General features: G+C 42.5%; 1 protein-coding gene across 2 annotated transcripts; it reads right to left on the bottom strand.

Annotated features, from left to right (window-relative positions):
- Positions 1-326: 326 nt before the first annotated feature.
- LOC133138410 (zinc-binding protein A33-like) lies at positions 327-7,198 on the bottom strand. 2 transcript variants are annotated; one of them, XM_061257153.1, is made up of 7 exons: positions 6,785-7,198; positions 5,458-5,535; positions 5,070-5,300; positions 2,871-2,948; positions 2,517-2,539; positions 2,313-2,431; positions 327-1,843 (listed from the first exon to the last, which is right to left on the bottom strand). In XM_061257153.1, the coding sequence occupies exons 1-7, from the start codon at positions 7,187-7,189 to the stop codon at positions 1,287-1,289; spliced, it is 1,491 nt and encodes a 496-aa protein (XP_061113137.1). In that variant the 5' UTR covers positions 7,190-7,198; the 3' UTR covers positions 327-1,286. The 2 variants fall into 2 exon arrangements, with proteins under 2 accessions (XP_061113137.1, XP_061113138.1); XM_061257154.1 differs by lacking the exon at positions 2,871-2,948.
- Between the last annotated feature and the right edge of the window lie 7,831 nt (positions 7,199-15,029).

Here is a 15,029-nt window from a genome sequence, read left to right as displayed (position 1 = left end):
CAAAGTTTTGTGCAAATCAGTAAAAGCATCAAGGAGAAGATTCTGGTTTGCTCTGGGTACCTAAACATGAAGTGAGTAGTAGGACTGAAAAAAGCAGCTCAGAAAAATCAGACCCTGGAGAGGAAGTCAGAGAATTCCTGATGCTGTTGTCTTCCTGTGAGCAATATAGCATGTGTGTGTGTGTGTGTGTGTGTGTGTGTGTGTGTGTGTGTGTGTGTGTGTGTGTGTGTGTGTGTGTGTGTGTGTGAATGTATGACCACATGCATCTCTGGGTGTGTGAATATAAGATCAAAAGTTACGTAATCAAACCTTTCACATGTGGTTAAAGCATTTATTTCAGGGTATTTATATACACTTTGGTTTCTCCATCTAGAAATTACAGCATTTTTATACATAGCACCACATTTCTTGTGTTATGATATGTATTAATAATCTTTATAGATAAATTAAAAAATCTAATTTAAATCAAAAATGTATTTAGTAAATATTGACTTGGTAAATATGAATGTATCTCACTATTTGAATGACCAATCACAAGCAGTAAAGCAAAAGGAATGAACAGTTGGCAGAGCAATGGCAGGTGTGCAGGTAAGGCTACTGAAGGCTCAGATGTAAATCCTACAGCATGGTACTGACAGGGTGAATTTATTCTTCACTGCATCTGCAAAGTACAATGTGAAAAGAGCCCAGGAGCCTGATGGAGTCACACTAACGAGAGCTCACCATACTCACATTTCAAGCATGTACACGGTCTCATGAATACAGCTCAACAGGAATGACATCGATCAGGTATAAAAGCATTTGATTTACCCACAAGTGTGCATCTGTTTTATGTATAAACACTATATTAAATAAAGTTTAGTCTAATGATTCTGATAAAAAGAAAACACAAAAGATACTGCTTGTATGTACATTAGCAAAAATGCATGTCCAGTTCATCAACTCAACCAAGTAATTAGTGATGAAAAGAAAACAAATTATAATTATTAAATGGATTTCCTCTATGGAACTCTTGCAATGTGAAAACATTTGATCCTTTTAAAATAAAATATGTAGTTGAAAAACTTACGGGGCAATTAGAGTAAAGTAAATAATTTAATACATAAAACAAAAAAAATTGTCATTTAGCGAATGTTTTTATCCAAAGTGATGTGGGGTTAAGGGCCTTGCTTAAGGACTCAAAAGCTGTGAATATGCTCAAGTCAACAGCCAGGCATGCTGAGGCAGATCAGAAATGCTGCAAAATCCCTGACAGCATTTCTAGTTTATTTTTTAAACAAACACCTTCACTGGGATGATGTCACTGTTACAGAGATTTTTAATGGGCAGATCTGCAGGGGTTCATCGTTCTTACCACCATCTCTCACACGGGGAGAGAAGTATGGGAACACCCTCTCAGTAAATGTGTCTTTAAAAGTGTAAATGAGGGACATGTCACTGGAGTTGAGGAAGGACACCTCCCCCCTGTCATAGTCCAGCTGCACCCTGATGCTCTGGGGTTTCCTCTCCAGTGTGAGGTCATCTACTCCTGCTGCACTGTACTTATCACCATTCCTCAGTATTATGAGCCAGTATCCTCTCTGTGGGCTGTATGTTATATCTCCCTTCCTGTTGATGGACTCTTTCACCACTCCGATTCTCCACTCACGTTTATTCCCAACCTTCACCTCCCAGCTGTGTTTCCCTGAGGTAAACCCCTCAGATCCCAGCACATTCACACAGGGCTTAAACCTCTCTGGGTTGTCAGGACATTTCTGCGCTGTACCTGTGTGTCTCACAGTGGTCAGATCATCAGAGAGAGAGAAATAGGCATGTGCAGTGTTGGGGTCCAGTATCACGGGAGCTGAAATAAGAGAGAAGAAGAGAGATATTTAAATGACTGGAAAAAAATTACAGTCCTATTCAAATTAGGTCACATACACAGGAAATTGTATATAATTGTTATGGGTGCTAATATGCTATTGTAAAAGAGATTTATAAATCAATTAGAACATAAGAAATATGATGGAAACAGGCCATTCAACAGTACTTGTTTTTTATTGGCTTTTTTTGATGACATTTTTAAAAAAGAACCACATCATAGGAAATGTGATGCATACAACTGATAATGCATATTATGAATGAGGTTTAAAATTGTATGTAAATTCTCTGGTCTGACATTAAACTGAGAGCAGATCTTTCTAATCTTGGAAGGAACTGAGACTCTGTGCTGTTTATCGTCATCATCACCATTTCAATATACAGCCTGCTTCTTCAGCTTCATGCGTTCATTAAATGTCTGTAAAATTTCAGCATCTGGTCCAGATACTCACTGTACTGCACCATCCCCAGCATCTTCTCCCAGACTCTGAACGTCAGGTTGCCCAGGTGTTTGGCCACGTCTATCAGTGCCCCTGAGAGCAGCTCTGGGTCCTGCAGTGTGCACTGGGCTCTGTAACGAAAGGCAGGAGTCAGACAGGATCGGGAACTGAAGAGACTTAAACACACAAGATCAAATGAGCTGAGAGTCTACATACCTTTCCTTGATGTTCTTGTAGCTCTGAAAACACACATAATAACAGCATCATTGTGCATGTATAAATATATTCAGTGGAGACAGGTGGCAATAAGTGAGAAACAACAGGAGCCATGCTCATGAAAGTGAAGAAAATGATAAGTCAGCACACATCAGTGAAGGTAATGTAATGTACAATTCACTGCTGAAATAAGGGAAACACTCTGAAATTCAAACACCATTTTAAACCCAAATAGCATAACTATGCTTTGTTATTCATGTATGGCAGCCGGTGTGGTTGTTATCCATGTCACACACAACAACACAACATTGTATTTTTGTGCAGCTAAAAAAAATTCTGTATTGCTTTACTCACCCTGATGTGTTCTGCTGCTTTCTTACATTCTTGTTTAAGCTCAGTAAACTTCTCCATTTTTACTTCAATAAGTTCCTCCTGGAGTAATATGAACCAGTTATCACGTATTGTCATAAATTGCACAGTATTAACCCTGCTACAATACAAGTGAAGGTCAGTGTAACTTTCTAAGTGTAAGTACAGGGGAAATGTAACAGGGAAGATACAGTATACCTTTAACAACTCAATGAAACTCAATTAAATATACTTATAGCACATTATAACATTATACCTATGTTATTATGCATTTTGAGTACAATAAAAACCGGTCCGATTTTTCATCATTTTGCACAAAACTCTTTTACTGGGTTGAACTTCATATAATTTATAGCCAACTGTAAGAAAGGTTGAAGCATTCATGAAACTGGTTTGATTTTTTGGTACAAGATATTCTTGTACATACACTCTCAAAACAGATCTACTAAAAATAACACATGACATGTCTTATGGGCTACACATTTTCTGTAATTTTTGGCATTAACACATAACACGTAAATTATATGCTTGTTTCACAAAACTCTGACACAATATACAGTACTGTGCAAAAGTCTTAGGCACCTGCATAACACAACCCTTCGGGGTTAAAACTGCATCACTTCTCTGAGATGTAGACGCTGTCCTGCAGTTCTATAAGACAGGGAGGTTGTTCCAAGCATGTTGGAGAACTTGCCACAGTTCTTATGGATACTTTGGTTGGCTCCTTGCTTCTGATCTCAGACCGGCTTGATCAAGTTTTTATGTAAAAAGTTGTCAATTGCTTACAGTAATATGTTACTTTTTCAAATTAAATACAAAAATGTCTCTGTAAAATTAGATCCTTTGGAAAATGAATATTTGGAAATCTCAAATGTGTTCTTTTATACTAACACACACACATTTATGAAATCACACTGTGTATTTCAGTGTTCACTGTGTGAAGCCATATTCACTATAAAAGTCCCACAAGCACAATTGTCAATCAATACTGAAGCATGCCAACATTTTACTCATAGCATTGTAGTGAAAATCTAAAATACTGGATGTTTTCATGGTTTCAAGTAAAGATTTCAGATACAGTCCTGCCTCTGTGAAGTGATGGTAATGTAATGTACAATTCACTGCTGAAATAAGGGAAACACTAGAGTAAATGAGGGACACAGAGTACATTGAAAATAGGCCCTTCTTATGAACATCCCAACATCCTCAGGGTCGGGTATGAATATGCTGGGCCGGCCCAGTTCTCCATTATTTTGGCTGCCATGGCGAGGAGAGACCTCAGTGACTTCAGAAAGAGGGCTACCTGTAGGTAGCTTACCATGTCATCACTATCACAGACGATAGAATGGCACACACTGCTCGAATATGATGCATTGCTGTGAGATGCAAGGCAGAAAGGACAAGCTACTCTGTAGATCTAGAGCATGAACAGGCAGCTTCATCAGTCTGTCCTGGCAGTTAGCTGTGTGCAGTGTCATTATTATTATAGAAGAACGAACGGTCAAAGACAGATCTGTGGTGAAATGAAGCCTTCTGTAAATCATACAGGACTTGCCATAATGCACTGTGATGATTTTAATCAGGCATATCAATCCATTAAATAATTAAAACCACATTCATTATATTAACAACTCATGCAGCTTTCTGGCATATTTCAAATATCTGCATTTTTCCCAAATCAACATAACTGACTGTTCAGTAGGACACTGCTGCATTGCTGGAGAGGTAACTTTGGAATACAGCCAAATACTGTGGAAAACCACAAACCAGCTCAGTGAAATGTCTGTCTGAGTTTTAATCACAGTTCAGGGCTGAATTTACTGCCAGCTCCACCATGCTAGTAAACAGTGAGCTATTGGCTAGCAGAAAGCAAATAGTTAGCAAAGTGTATGATGCTAATTAGCTGGACTATACACAATGTCATTAAACCAATGGAAATAAAGTATTTAATATTACACAATAGAAAAGAGAAAGTTGCATAAGTTGATTAATATGTATAACAATGTGACATATTGCTTGTTAGGAGTTTATTCTCATCCTCCCCATTCTGCTGGAGAAGCCTTGCTCTACTGTCCCAATACTGAAATTTCCACTGATGCTCTGTATCACAGTAACACACTGTGCATCTCAATAGGACTGGAATTAGTCAGTATAAACTCAGAACTCTGTAAATAAAGCTCCTACCTTTAAAAAGGACGTTCCTTCGGTCTCCACGGCCTTCTCTATAGCTGTGATTTTCTCTGTAAGGGTGGAGATGTCTCTTGTGATGTGTTCTAGCTTCTCCTCCATTATCTGACACTTCTGGTCCTCTTCCTCTTTCAGTGCAGCTAGTCTGGCCTCCTCTTCCTCTCGCAGGAACTGGTGGAGCTTCTCAAACTCTGCCTTTATCTGCCTCTCGGTGTGCTGGGCTTGACTCTGCAATTCAAACACCATTTTAAACCCAAATAGCATAACTATGCTTTGTTATTCATGTATGGCAGCCGTTGTTATCCATGTCACACACAACATTAACTACAAATATTGTTTTTGTATTTTTGTGCTGCTAAAAACAATTCCGTATTGCTTTACTCACCCTGATGTGTTCTGCTGCTTTCTTACATTCTTGTTTAAGCTCAGTAAACTTCTCCATTTTTACTTCAATAAGTTCCTCCTGGAGTAATATGAACCAGTTATCACGTATTGTCATAAATTGCACAGTATTAACCCTGCTACAATACAAGTGAAGGTCAGTGTAACTTTCTAAGTGTAAGTACAGGGGAAATGTAACAGGGAAGATACAGTATACCTTTAACAACTCAATGAAACTCAATGAAATATACTTATAGCACATTATAACATTATACATACGTTATTATGCATTTTGAGTACAATAAAAACCGGTCCGATTTTTCATCATTTTGCACAAAACTCTTTTACTGGGTTGAACTTCATATAATTTATAGCCAACTGTAAGAAAGGTTAAAGCATTCATGAAACTGGTTTGATTTTTTGGTACAAGATATTCTTGTACATACACTCTCAAAACAGATCTACTAAAAATAACACATGACATGTCTTATGGGCTACACATTTTCTGTAATTTTTGGCATTAACACATAACACGTAAATTATATGCTTGTTTCACAAAACTCTGACACAATATACAGTACTGCGCAAAAGTCTTAGGCACCTGCATAACATTCTACACAGATAAGATTCTTTCTAAATAATTCAATGAAAGGTCCTAAATAAACGTACTATACATTTTACATCACATTTGAGTAATTTGACAGAATATTTAAAAACGGAATAAAATCAATATTTTTTGTGACCACCCTTCGGCGTTAAAACTGCATCACTTCTCTGAGATGTAGACGCTGTCCTGCAGTTCTATAAGACAGGGAGGTTGTTCCAAGCATGTTGGAGAACTTGCCACAGTTCTTATGGATACTTTGGTAGGCTCCTTGCTTCTGATCTCAGACCGGCTTGATCAAGTTTTTATGTGAAAAGTTGTCAATTGCTTACAGTAATATGTTACTTTTTCAAATTAAATACAAAAATGTCTCTGTAACAAAAAAGAAACACCACATTGCTACATATTTATGAAATCACACTGTGTATTTCAGTGTTCACTGTGTGAAGCCATATTCACTATAAAAGTCCCACAAGCACAATTGTCAATCAATACTGAAGCATGCCAACATTTGACTCATAGCATTGTAGTGAAAATCTAAAATACTGGATGTTTTCATGGTTTCAAGTAAAGATTTCAGATACAGTCCTGCCTCTTCTACTGAATGAATTTGCAAGACCTCACACCATAGTTGCATGTCAGAACTAAAAACCTTCCATAGAAACATTTCAGTCATATTTGACTGTGTCTGGAGAATATAAAATTGTTGTCATTGAAAACAGAATACCTTAAGTTCCATTGAGGCCTCTTCGATTGGACAGACAGGGTGGTTTCTATGTTTTCTTGAAGTCTGACAGACGAGACAGAGAGGCTCTTCATCATGTTTGCAAAAAAATAGAAGTTTTTCCCCATGAAGACTACAATGAGTCTCACTCTTGTCAGCAGTTTCTCTCTCAGCCTTCTGCTTTAAGTAAGACTCCACAATGTATTTTAAGGCCAGGTTTGGAGGAAATTCCATAGAGGCCTTTCTCTTGCAGATGGGACACTCTCGAGAGCTGTTCTTTTCCCAGCACTGCTGCACACACACTTTACAGAAGCTGTGGCTGCATTTCAGGAGAACAGGCTCTTTAAAAATGTCACAACATATAGAGCAACAGAGATCGTCCTCAGGAATCAAAGCTTTAGCCTCCATGTTATGGTCTTTCAGTCCCTCAGTCTGATATTTTTACTTTCACTTCTGCTGAAACTTAAGCCAGAACAGCAGGAAGGCCTCTTATTTGCAAAGCAGGGCAAGAAAACAACATGCTTCCCCATGCCACATTAATGGCTGACAATGCTGACCAAGTCACAGATTGAGACAATAAAAGGCAATATTTTAATAATCCTTGATACCATTTTTCTACGTCAAAAAAAAAAACGGGTTCCAATATATGAACAAAAATATACAATTCAGAAGTTGCATGGGTAAACACATTGGCTTAGTATTCTTAGCTCACTTCTATTTTACGTCCAGCCAACATACTTCCAGTTAAGAAGAAATATAAGCCTGTTTTGTAAATTCTTTCATGCAGACACATTTATGGGACCATTTTCTGACTACGTAAGAGCTTTTTCGACACCCTGGGCATGCTTTATAAAACATATTGTCATATATGCGAATAAAACACTCATGAAGGTAAAGTTTCTCAACATTTTGTATTTTAAAAAGTGGGTTTAATTGAAAAGTAAGGTCATGTATGTGGATAAAAAAATGGTAAATGGTTGGAATTTATATAGCGCCTTTATCCAAAGCACTGTACAATTGATGCTTCTCATTCACCCTTTCATACACACACTCACACACCAATGGCAATTGGCTGCCATGCAAGGCACCAACCAGCTCGTCAGGAGCATTTGGGGGTTAGGTGTCTTGCTCAGGGACACTTCGACACAGCCCAGGCGGGGGATCGAACCGGCAACCCTCCGACTGCCAGACGACTGCTCTTACTGCCTGAGCCATGTCGCCCCAGTATGCATATGCAGATGTATTTGTATTTGGAGAGATTTGGGGACACATGAGGACATCAGGGTGCAGTTTTGGAAAACCCATGTGGAATATGAATGCCTGTTGATAACTTTACCAAATCTTATACACAGATTGACATGCAGTCACGGCACATCTTCGTTTACATTTAGCACAGCTTTCCTCTGCCGTGTGTGTGTGTGTGCATGTGTGTGTTATATCCTGTTTTATGGTGCATTTACAGTGCATCACTTTTTCCATATTTTGTTATGTTACAGCCTTATTCCAAAATTGATTAAATTCATTTTTTTCCTCCAAATTCTGCACACAATACCCCATAATGACAACCTGAAAAAGTTTTTTGAGATTTTTGCAAATTTATTAAAAATAAAAAACTAAGAAAAAAAACAGCCTTTGCCATGAAGCTCAAAATTGAGCTCAGGTGCATCCTGTTTCCATTGAGATGTTTCTACAGCTTAATTGGAGTCCACCTGTGGTAAAATCAGTTGATTGGACATGATTTGGAAAGGCACACACCTGTCTATATAAGGTCCCACAGTTGACAGTGCATGTAGGAGCACAAACGAAGCATGAAGTCAAAGGAATTGTCTGTAGACCTCCGAGATAGGATTGTCTCGAGGCACAAATCTGGGGAAGGGTACAGAAACATTTCTGCTGCTTTGAAGGTCCCAATGAGCACAGTGGCCTCCATCATCCGTAAATGGAAGAAGTTTGGAACCACCAGGACTCTTCCTAGAGCTGGCCGCCCGTCTAAACTGAGCAATCGGGGGAGAAGGGCCTTAGTCAGGGAGGTGAACCCGATGGTCACTCTGTCAGAGCTCCAGCGTTCCTCTGTGGAGAGAGGAGAACCTTCCAGAAGGACAACCATCTCTGCAGCAATCCACCAATCAGGCCTGTATGGTAGAGTGGCCAGACGGAAGCCACTCCTTAGTAAAAGGCACATGGCAGCCCACCTAGAGTTTGCCAAAAGGCACCTGAAGGACTCTCAGACCATGAGAAACAAAATTCTCTGGTCTGATGAGACAAAGATTGAACTCTTTGGCATGAATGTGTAGGTTCCGAAGGGTAATCGTATTTAGTAATCAGTCTCATTTAATTATTAAATTTAGCTACGTTATTAATAACGAACTCAATGGTAATGATTTAATAAATCATTCAACAGTCATACCGTTGAATTAATACTATGAATTCAACAACCACTTATATGAGTTCGAATTTTATAAGTAGCCTTATAAGTAGTTCTTAAATAGCTAGTTGGCTTGATTTAGTGTTGGAAAAACATTGACGGACAACCGGTTACAATAAAGGGGTATTTATTGAACACAAGAAACATATAAACACAGCTAAATAAGAAGGGCGTGACGGAAAAGTAACGCATTGAAGTGGGAAGAAAGATGGAGGACAAAGGAATGCGCGTACATGTATGCCCGCGTCGAGAAAGCGAGGGAAGGAGACAAAGGAAGAGGGAAAGAGCGCGTGCACGTGAGTACACGTAGCGGGCGAAGAGGATGGGGGAAGGAATTGGTGGAGAATGTAGGTAGGGCCTTATAATGGTGGACCTATGGTTCTAGCGCGTAATGGCGCGTACACCTAGCTAAAATTTGGGTGGTCAGGAGACAAATTAATGAAATCACCGCAACAAGAGTACTTGCGCTTTGGGAAGCGTTTCCGCGAGTTTGCGGTGCTTGATTAAATTAATTTATAAACTTAGAATCCACTGACTATAAGCCCGGAGGGTTATTTGTACGGAGGAGAGAGAGAGAGAGAGAGAACAATGTAATTGGATGATCGTGTGGAAGTTGTAAACGAGAAAAACAATTTAACAAAGTTACATAAAGTTAATCTAACGATACAATGTATATAACATTAACAAAACTAATGCCCAGATGCGCAGCCTTACTTGGGGGCGAATATCTGATGATATTCGACCAGTCTCAAACAGCTGACCGTCGTCAGCAGGCAAAGTTTGTTGCTTGGAGAATCTGTGATGCTCCAGGGAATTAACGCTGTCCAGGTACCGTTGTCCCGGGGGAAGGGCGTCTCTGGCGGGACCAGGGAAATCCGTCTCTGGCCTGACCAGGGGAAGGCGTCGTCGTCTCACGCGTGGTTGGAGGAGGAAGAGAAGCCGGTCGTCTTCTAGCTCCAAAGTTGATTAAAACCGCACAATGTATGTGCGATCTCCGATAAAATATCGGGTCCTTGCAAGTATTGATGTGTATAATTTCAGAACTAGCAGGCCCAATGAATAGAACCGTGATCAAGGGTTCAGACACAAAGGGAGTGTTCTTAAAATTAATTAGATGGGAGTCTCTTTTGGAACGAACAGCATGGGATAGCCGTAGGTTAGAAAGAGGCCGTGAAATTCGCGCCTGAGGCTTTTGTGAGGTCCAGCAGTTGCGTATTTCCGGCTGTTACTGTATTGGCTAAATTTCCATTAAATTACAGTGGGAGGCGGCGTTGATTGCGTCATCAATGGCGTGGACAAAGGCGTTTCCCTGTTTCAAAAAGTTCTTACGTTGGCCCCAACATCCCCCCTTGGCCTTAGGACGAGCTCAAATCAGTCCTGAGGACACAAAGTGGGTCAAAAGTCCATTCACAGTACATGACAGGCTTGCAACATCTGGGCAAAGATTACAGACTGCTAACATCTGGGCAATTGAGGTAGGTTATGTAGGCTATAGTAGGCAAAGAAACAAAACAAAGGTACATATCAAAATACACTGTTGACCGTTGGTTACATATTCCCTGAGATTATATGTGTTAGTACACAAGGGCATGCAGTTCTAGGGCTGGGTGAAGTGCATAGGGGGTCATTGTCCCTATCACTCAACACAGTCTCCTGCAGTCCTGGGTGAAAGAGGAAGAACACCACAGGGCTTGCGTTTAAATCGGTCAGGGATTCTGGTGAGGGAGTCAATTTTAGTGTGTAAGGTTTGAATGTGTCTAGAGAGAATTAGTACCACACCCGCAGTAACGATCCAGCCACCCAGGAGAAGTCCAAACGCGACTCCGCTAATAGTACCCCAGGGATCAGATGACCTTCTGACTATTGGACTGAGGAGAGTAGTTTGGAGTCCAGACTGATCCAGACTGAATTGGACCGTTTTGGTCCCTTCAGACAGGAGTTGCTGTCGAAGGGTGTCACCAAGATCGAGTGTGTAGCCTCGAAAGGCATCTACCATCTCTATTTCTGTCTCATATCTCTCAGGATTGAGGTAGTGTAGGACAGTGTCCTCAATATGGACTGTAGTCCCTTGGGGGACTGTGATAAAGATGGTTTGGTTAGGGAGCTTCATCCTTGTGGCTGTATCGTGGCGGTCGTAGGACATTGTGATCTCCTGCTTAGGGGTGTTCACAAGCCACCGAGCCCCAACTCTCTCTATGCGGGTTTCCTCGACATCATCCTTTATAGTCATGCTAGCCCTGCATTTTTCTGAAGACGCACCGACTCTAAGGCCACATAAGCGTTCAGTGGTATCCCTAATGAATGGGTTGCTAGGACATACCCAGTGAATGTCTTTTGTGAGAGTACACATGTCTAGGTTAGGGATAAGGTAGAGTGTCGGGCTATCTTCATGATAGGCTAGCATGGGTGGTGTTTTGATATGTACATGTATGTCATCCTGCCAGAAGCCTACATTGAGGGCAGACTTAAGGCGATATATATGTTGCTTTTCTATAATAGGTAGATTAAGGATGAATCCTATCTCTAGTTTTGCTGGATTGACGTATATAGGGATGGCACTACCCAGGCTATAGGCCAAATGAACCTGTGAAGTTTGAACTGTGGTGGTGGTAGCAGACTGTACAATACTTTCAACCATACTGAGGGGTACGAGGTATGAAGGGATAGTTCCTCCACTCAGGCTATTCACTGAGGAGCTGACTTCCCTTAGGAGGTCGGACATAAGATCCCTGATCATACGCACCACAGAGGTTTCGGTCTCTACAATATGGGACAGCTTGCTGAGGGCATAGACAGTACTATTCAAAAGTGTTGAATGCCTGTTGACTGTAAGTATGGTACCTTGTAAAGTCCTACCAACACCCTGCAACTGCTGCTGTTGGACAAACAGTTTCTGCTGTATCTCTGGCATCTCCTGCTTCAGGTCGTTTACCTGCCTTTTTATTGTGCTCAAACTAACAGAGTTAGCAGCAGAGAGACCAACTGAAAACAACGACCCAATCGCAGAAACTGCAGTTAACAACCCCCCTAGGAATCGCTTCTGACGCTTTGTCCCCCCCAGTTCTTCTTCAGTTACTAGGAACTTCTGCAATTGTTCCAAGATGTGGACAGTAGTCAGGCGAGCATGTTCCAGGGTTGTTTGGGTTTGGCTGTTCAGATACCTCCCATCGGAGGGGAGGTCCTTGGGCGCATCCATGTGTTTCTGGTAGACGTCCTGAGGGTCAAGGCGGACATAGACCCTTTGGGTGTAGAGGTGGCAATTTACTAGAAGAAGTCCAGGAGCATCCTGGAGAACGATGCCAGTAGGAGGTCCCGGTTCCACCACCTCGTCGGACTGTGCTGTCCGAAGGACCAGGAACATCACAAGGATCCACTCAAGGTGCATTCTGGAATGGATATAGGTTGAAGTGGATTAATGCCCAGGAACGGAAGGTATATGAGGGGTAAGTAGCATGCTCCATTAGTGGTGAGGGAGCCTATCTACCAGTTAGTCATGAGACCCCCCTTGGACGGTTGAAGGGTTATATGGCCTAATCTGGTTAACATGGACCCACTTATACACCGGGGTTTGGTTTGGCTTTGAGATCCTGATGCGGTAAGCGACCGGTGACAGCTTTCCCACAATCTCATGAGGGCCAGACCAGTTTGGGAGAAACTTTTTAGGCGTACCGATGGGTTTGGTAAAGTTGAAATACAGTACCTTGTCCCCAACCTGATATTCACTCTCGGTCGCCCTTTTGTCATAAAAGGCCTTCTGTCCTTTAGCACTGGCCTCGAGGTTTCCCTGAGCCCAGGCAAAGGTGGCCCTGAGGTGTGCTTGCAGGTCTGCTACATATTGGTGGGTAGCATATGCTGCAGCCACACTCACATCCTCAGGCCTGTAGAGGAGGTGTAAGGGGAGAGTCATCTCTCTCCCTGTCATCATCTCAAACGGGGTAACTCCGGTAGAGCGGTGAGGAGTTGATCTGATGGCCATCAGCACCAAAGGGAGTTTCACGTCCCAATCTTTGCCATTAGCCTTCACGTATTTCCTCAGCATGCCAACGATGGTACGGTTGGCTCGCTCAACCTGTCCGGATGACTGAGGGTGGTAGGCAATGTGGAACTTTGCCTCGACACCCAGCATTTCCCACAATGAAGTCATTACCGTAGCTGTGAAGTGAGTGCCCCGATCTGAGTCGATAGACAAAGGAAGGCCCCAACGGCTGAAGACGTGGTTGACCAGCAAGATGGCTGTGGTTTCAGCCGTGTCATTAGGGGCAGGGAGAGACTCAACCCATTTGGTAAAGGCACAAGTTACCGTGAGGAGGTACTTGTTACCTCTCGAGGATTTTGGAACGGGGCCGATCCAGTCTATTTGGAGGTTCGACCAGGGAAACGCGATTCCCCTCTTCTGTAGAGGAGCTCGGTGTAGGGGTTGTGATGGCTGGAACTGGCAACAGACTAGACAACCACTGACATATTCTGTTATGTCCTTAGCCATGAATGGCCAGTACACCACCTGTCGGAGCGTTTTATAGGTGGCCTTGGAGCCTCTATGACCCCCACAGGGTGCGTCATGAGCATGAACGATCATCACACCCCTATGCTCAGCTGGAACGACCCATCGAGGAGGTTTCTGATCATTTGGGGTGTACACCAACAACCCTTTTTCAATCTTCAGATGTTTTCTGAGATTGTACAATGTCCTCAGATCACCGGATTGTTCCAGCGATTCTGCTGAGATGGGGTTTTTCAGAGGATCCGACACGAACCGGTAAATGGCCTTGATCACTGGATCCTGTTTTTGCATGGTGACCAGGTCGGCGTCGCCGGGCTTCCTACCCAAACACACTGTTTGGTGACTGTCGTCTGGTTGGTCTTGACCATTCCAAGCCTGTCTACGAGTGATTGCGTTCACTGAGCAGGTGTCCACTGCTGGGAGCCATTCTTCTTGGAACTGCCAAGGGCTACCATCTAACGCGCCGGATTTGGCTAACCGATCTGCTTCATCGTTGCCATCCTTGTCCGGGCCTGCGACTTGAGAGTGCCCCTTGACCTTTTTCCAGTATACCCTCATGCCACGATCACTGACAAGTTTGTCACCAGCCAAGAAAAGTTCTGAGTGCTTCACGGCCTTTCCTCTGGCATTGTTCATACCATTCTGTTTCCACACTGGGAAGTGAGAGACAAAACTGTACCGGGCGTAGTTTGAGTCTGAACAGATAACTAACTCTGGAATGTTAGCCCGAGCTGCCTGTTGTAGGACGATAAGCACACCGGCTATCTCCGCATACTGGCTAGTCTTGGGTCCAAGGTGATACTGTTGGGGTTCATCGACAGAGTAGTTTGCCCAAACTATACCTACACCGGCTTGGACTTGGCCCTCATGATGGAATGAGCACCCGTCCACATAGACTTTTGGAAGACCGCGACAAACATTCTCATCAAAATAGTGATGGTTCGATGGCAGTGTTGCAGTTGTTGTCATCATGGGGAGTTCGTGAGGTTCACCCTCACCAATGCAATGTTGGCATTCCGCCAACCCTTGGCCCAGGGCCATTTTGTGGTTCTGAGCATACCTCACCTCAACCTCATAGCCTTGCAGAGCCATCATCCAGGTTGCGATGCGACTGTTGGAGACTCGGCCTTCTCTGAGTCGCTGACTATTTAGGAATGACACAGGTTGGTGGCAGGTCTCAATGATAATTTTCTGCCCTCCGATGTAGCTCCGGAAGTGCTCTACTGACCACACCGTAGCGAGTAGGGCTTTTTCGCAGTCCGAGAACTTCAGCTCAACACTGGTCAATGACCTACTGGCATATGCGACCACACGCTTGTCTT

Source organism: Conger conger, chromosome 10, assembly GCF_963514075.1.
Source record: "Conger conger chromosome 10, fConCon1.1, whole genome shotgun sequence".
Classification (NCBI taxonomy): domain Eukaryota; kingdom Metazoa; phylum Chordata; class Actinopteri; order Anguilliformes; family Congridae; genus Conger; species Conger conger.
This window is presented reverse-complemented; position numbering and strand designations above follow the sequence as displayed.

What these genes read in the sequence shown, in the direction of transcription:
- LOC133138410 (XM_061257153.1), bottom strand. Translation starts at nt 7,189, where the DNA reads ATGGAGGCTAAAGCTTTGATTCCTGAGGACGATCTCTGTTGCTCTATA. An exon ending in AGGCCTCAATGGAACTTAAG is followed by an intron (nt 5,536 to 6,784) that starts GTATTCTGTTTT and finishes ATATTACTCCAG; the next exon opens with GAGGAACTTATTGAAGTAAA. An exon ending in TACAAGAACATCAAGGAAAG is followed by an intron (nt 2,432 to 2,516) that starts GTATGTAGACTC and finishes CTTTCGTTACAG; the next exon opens with AGCCCAGTGCACACTGCAGG.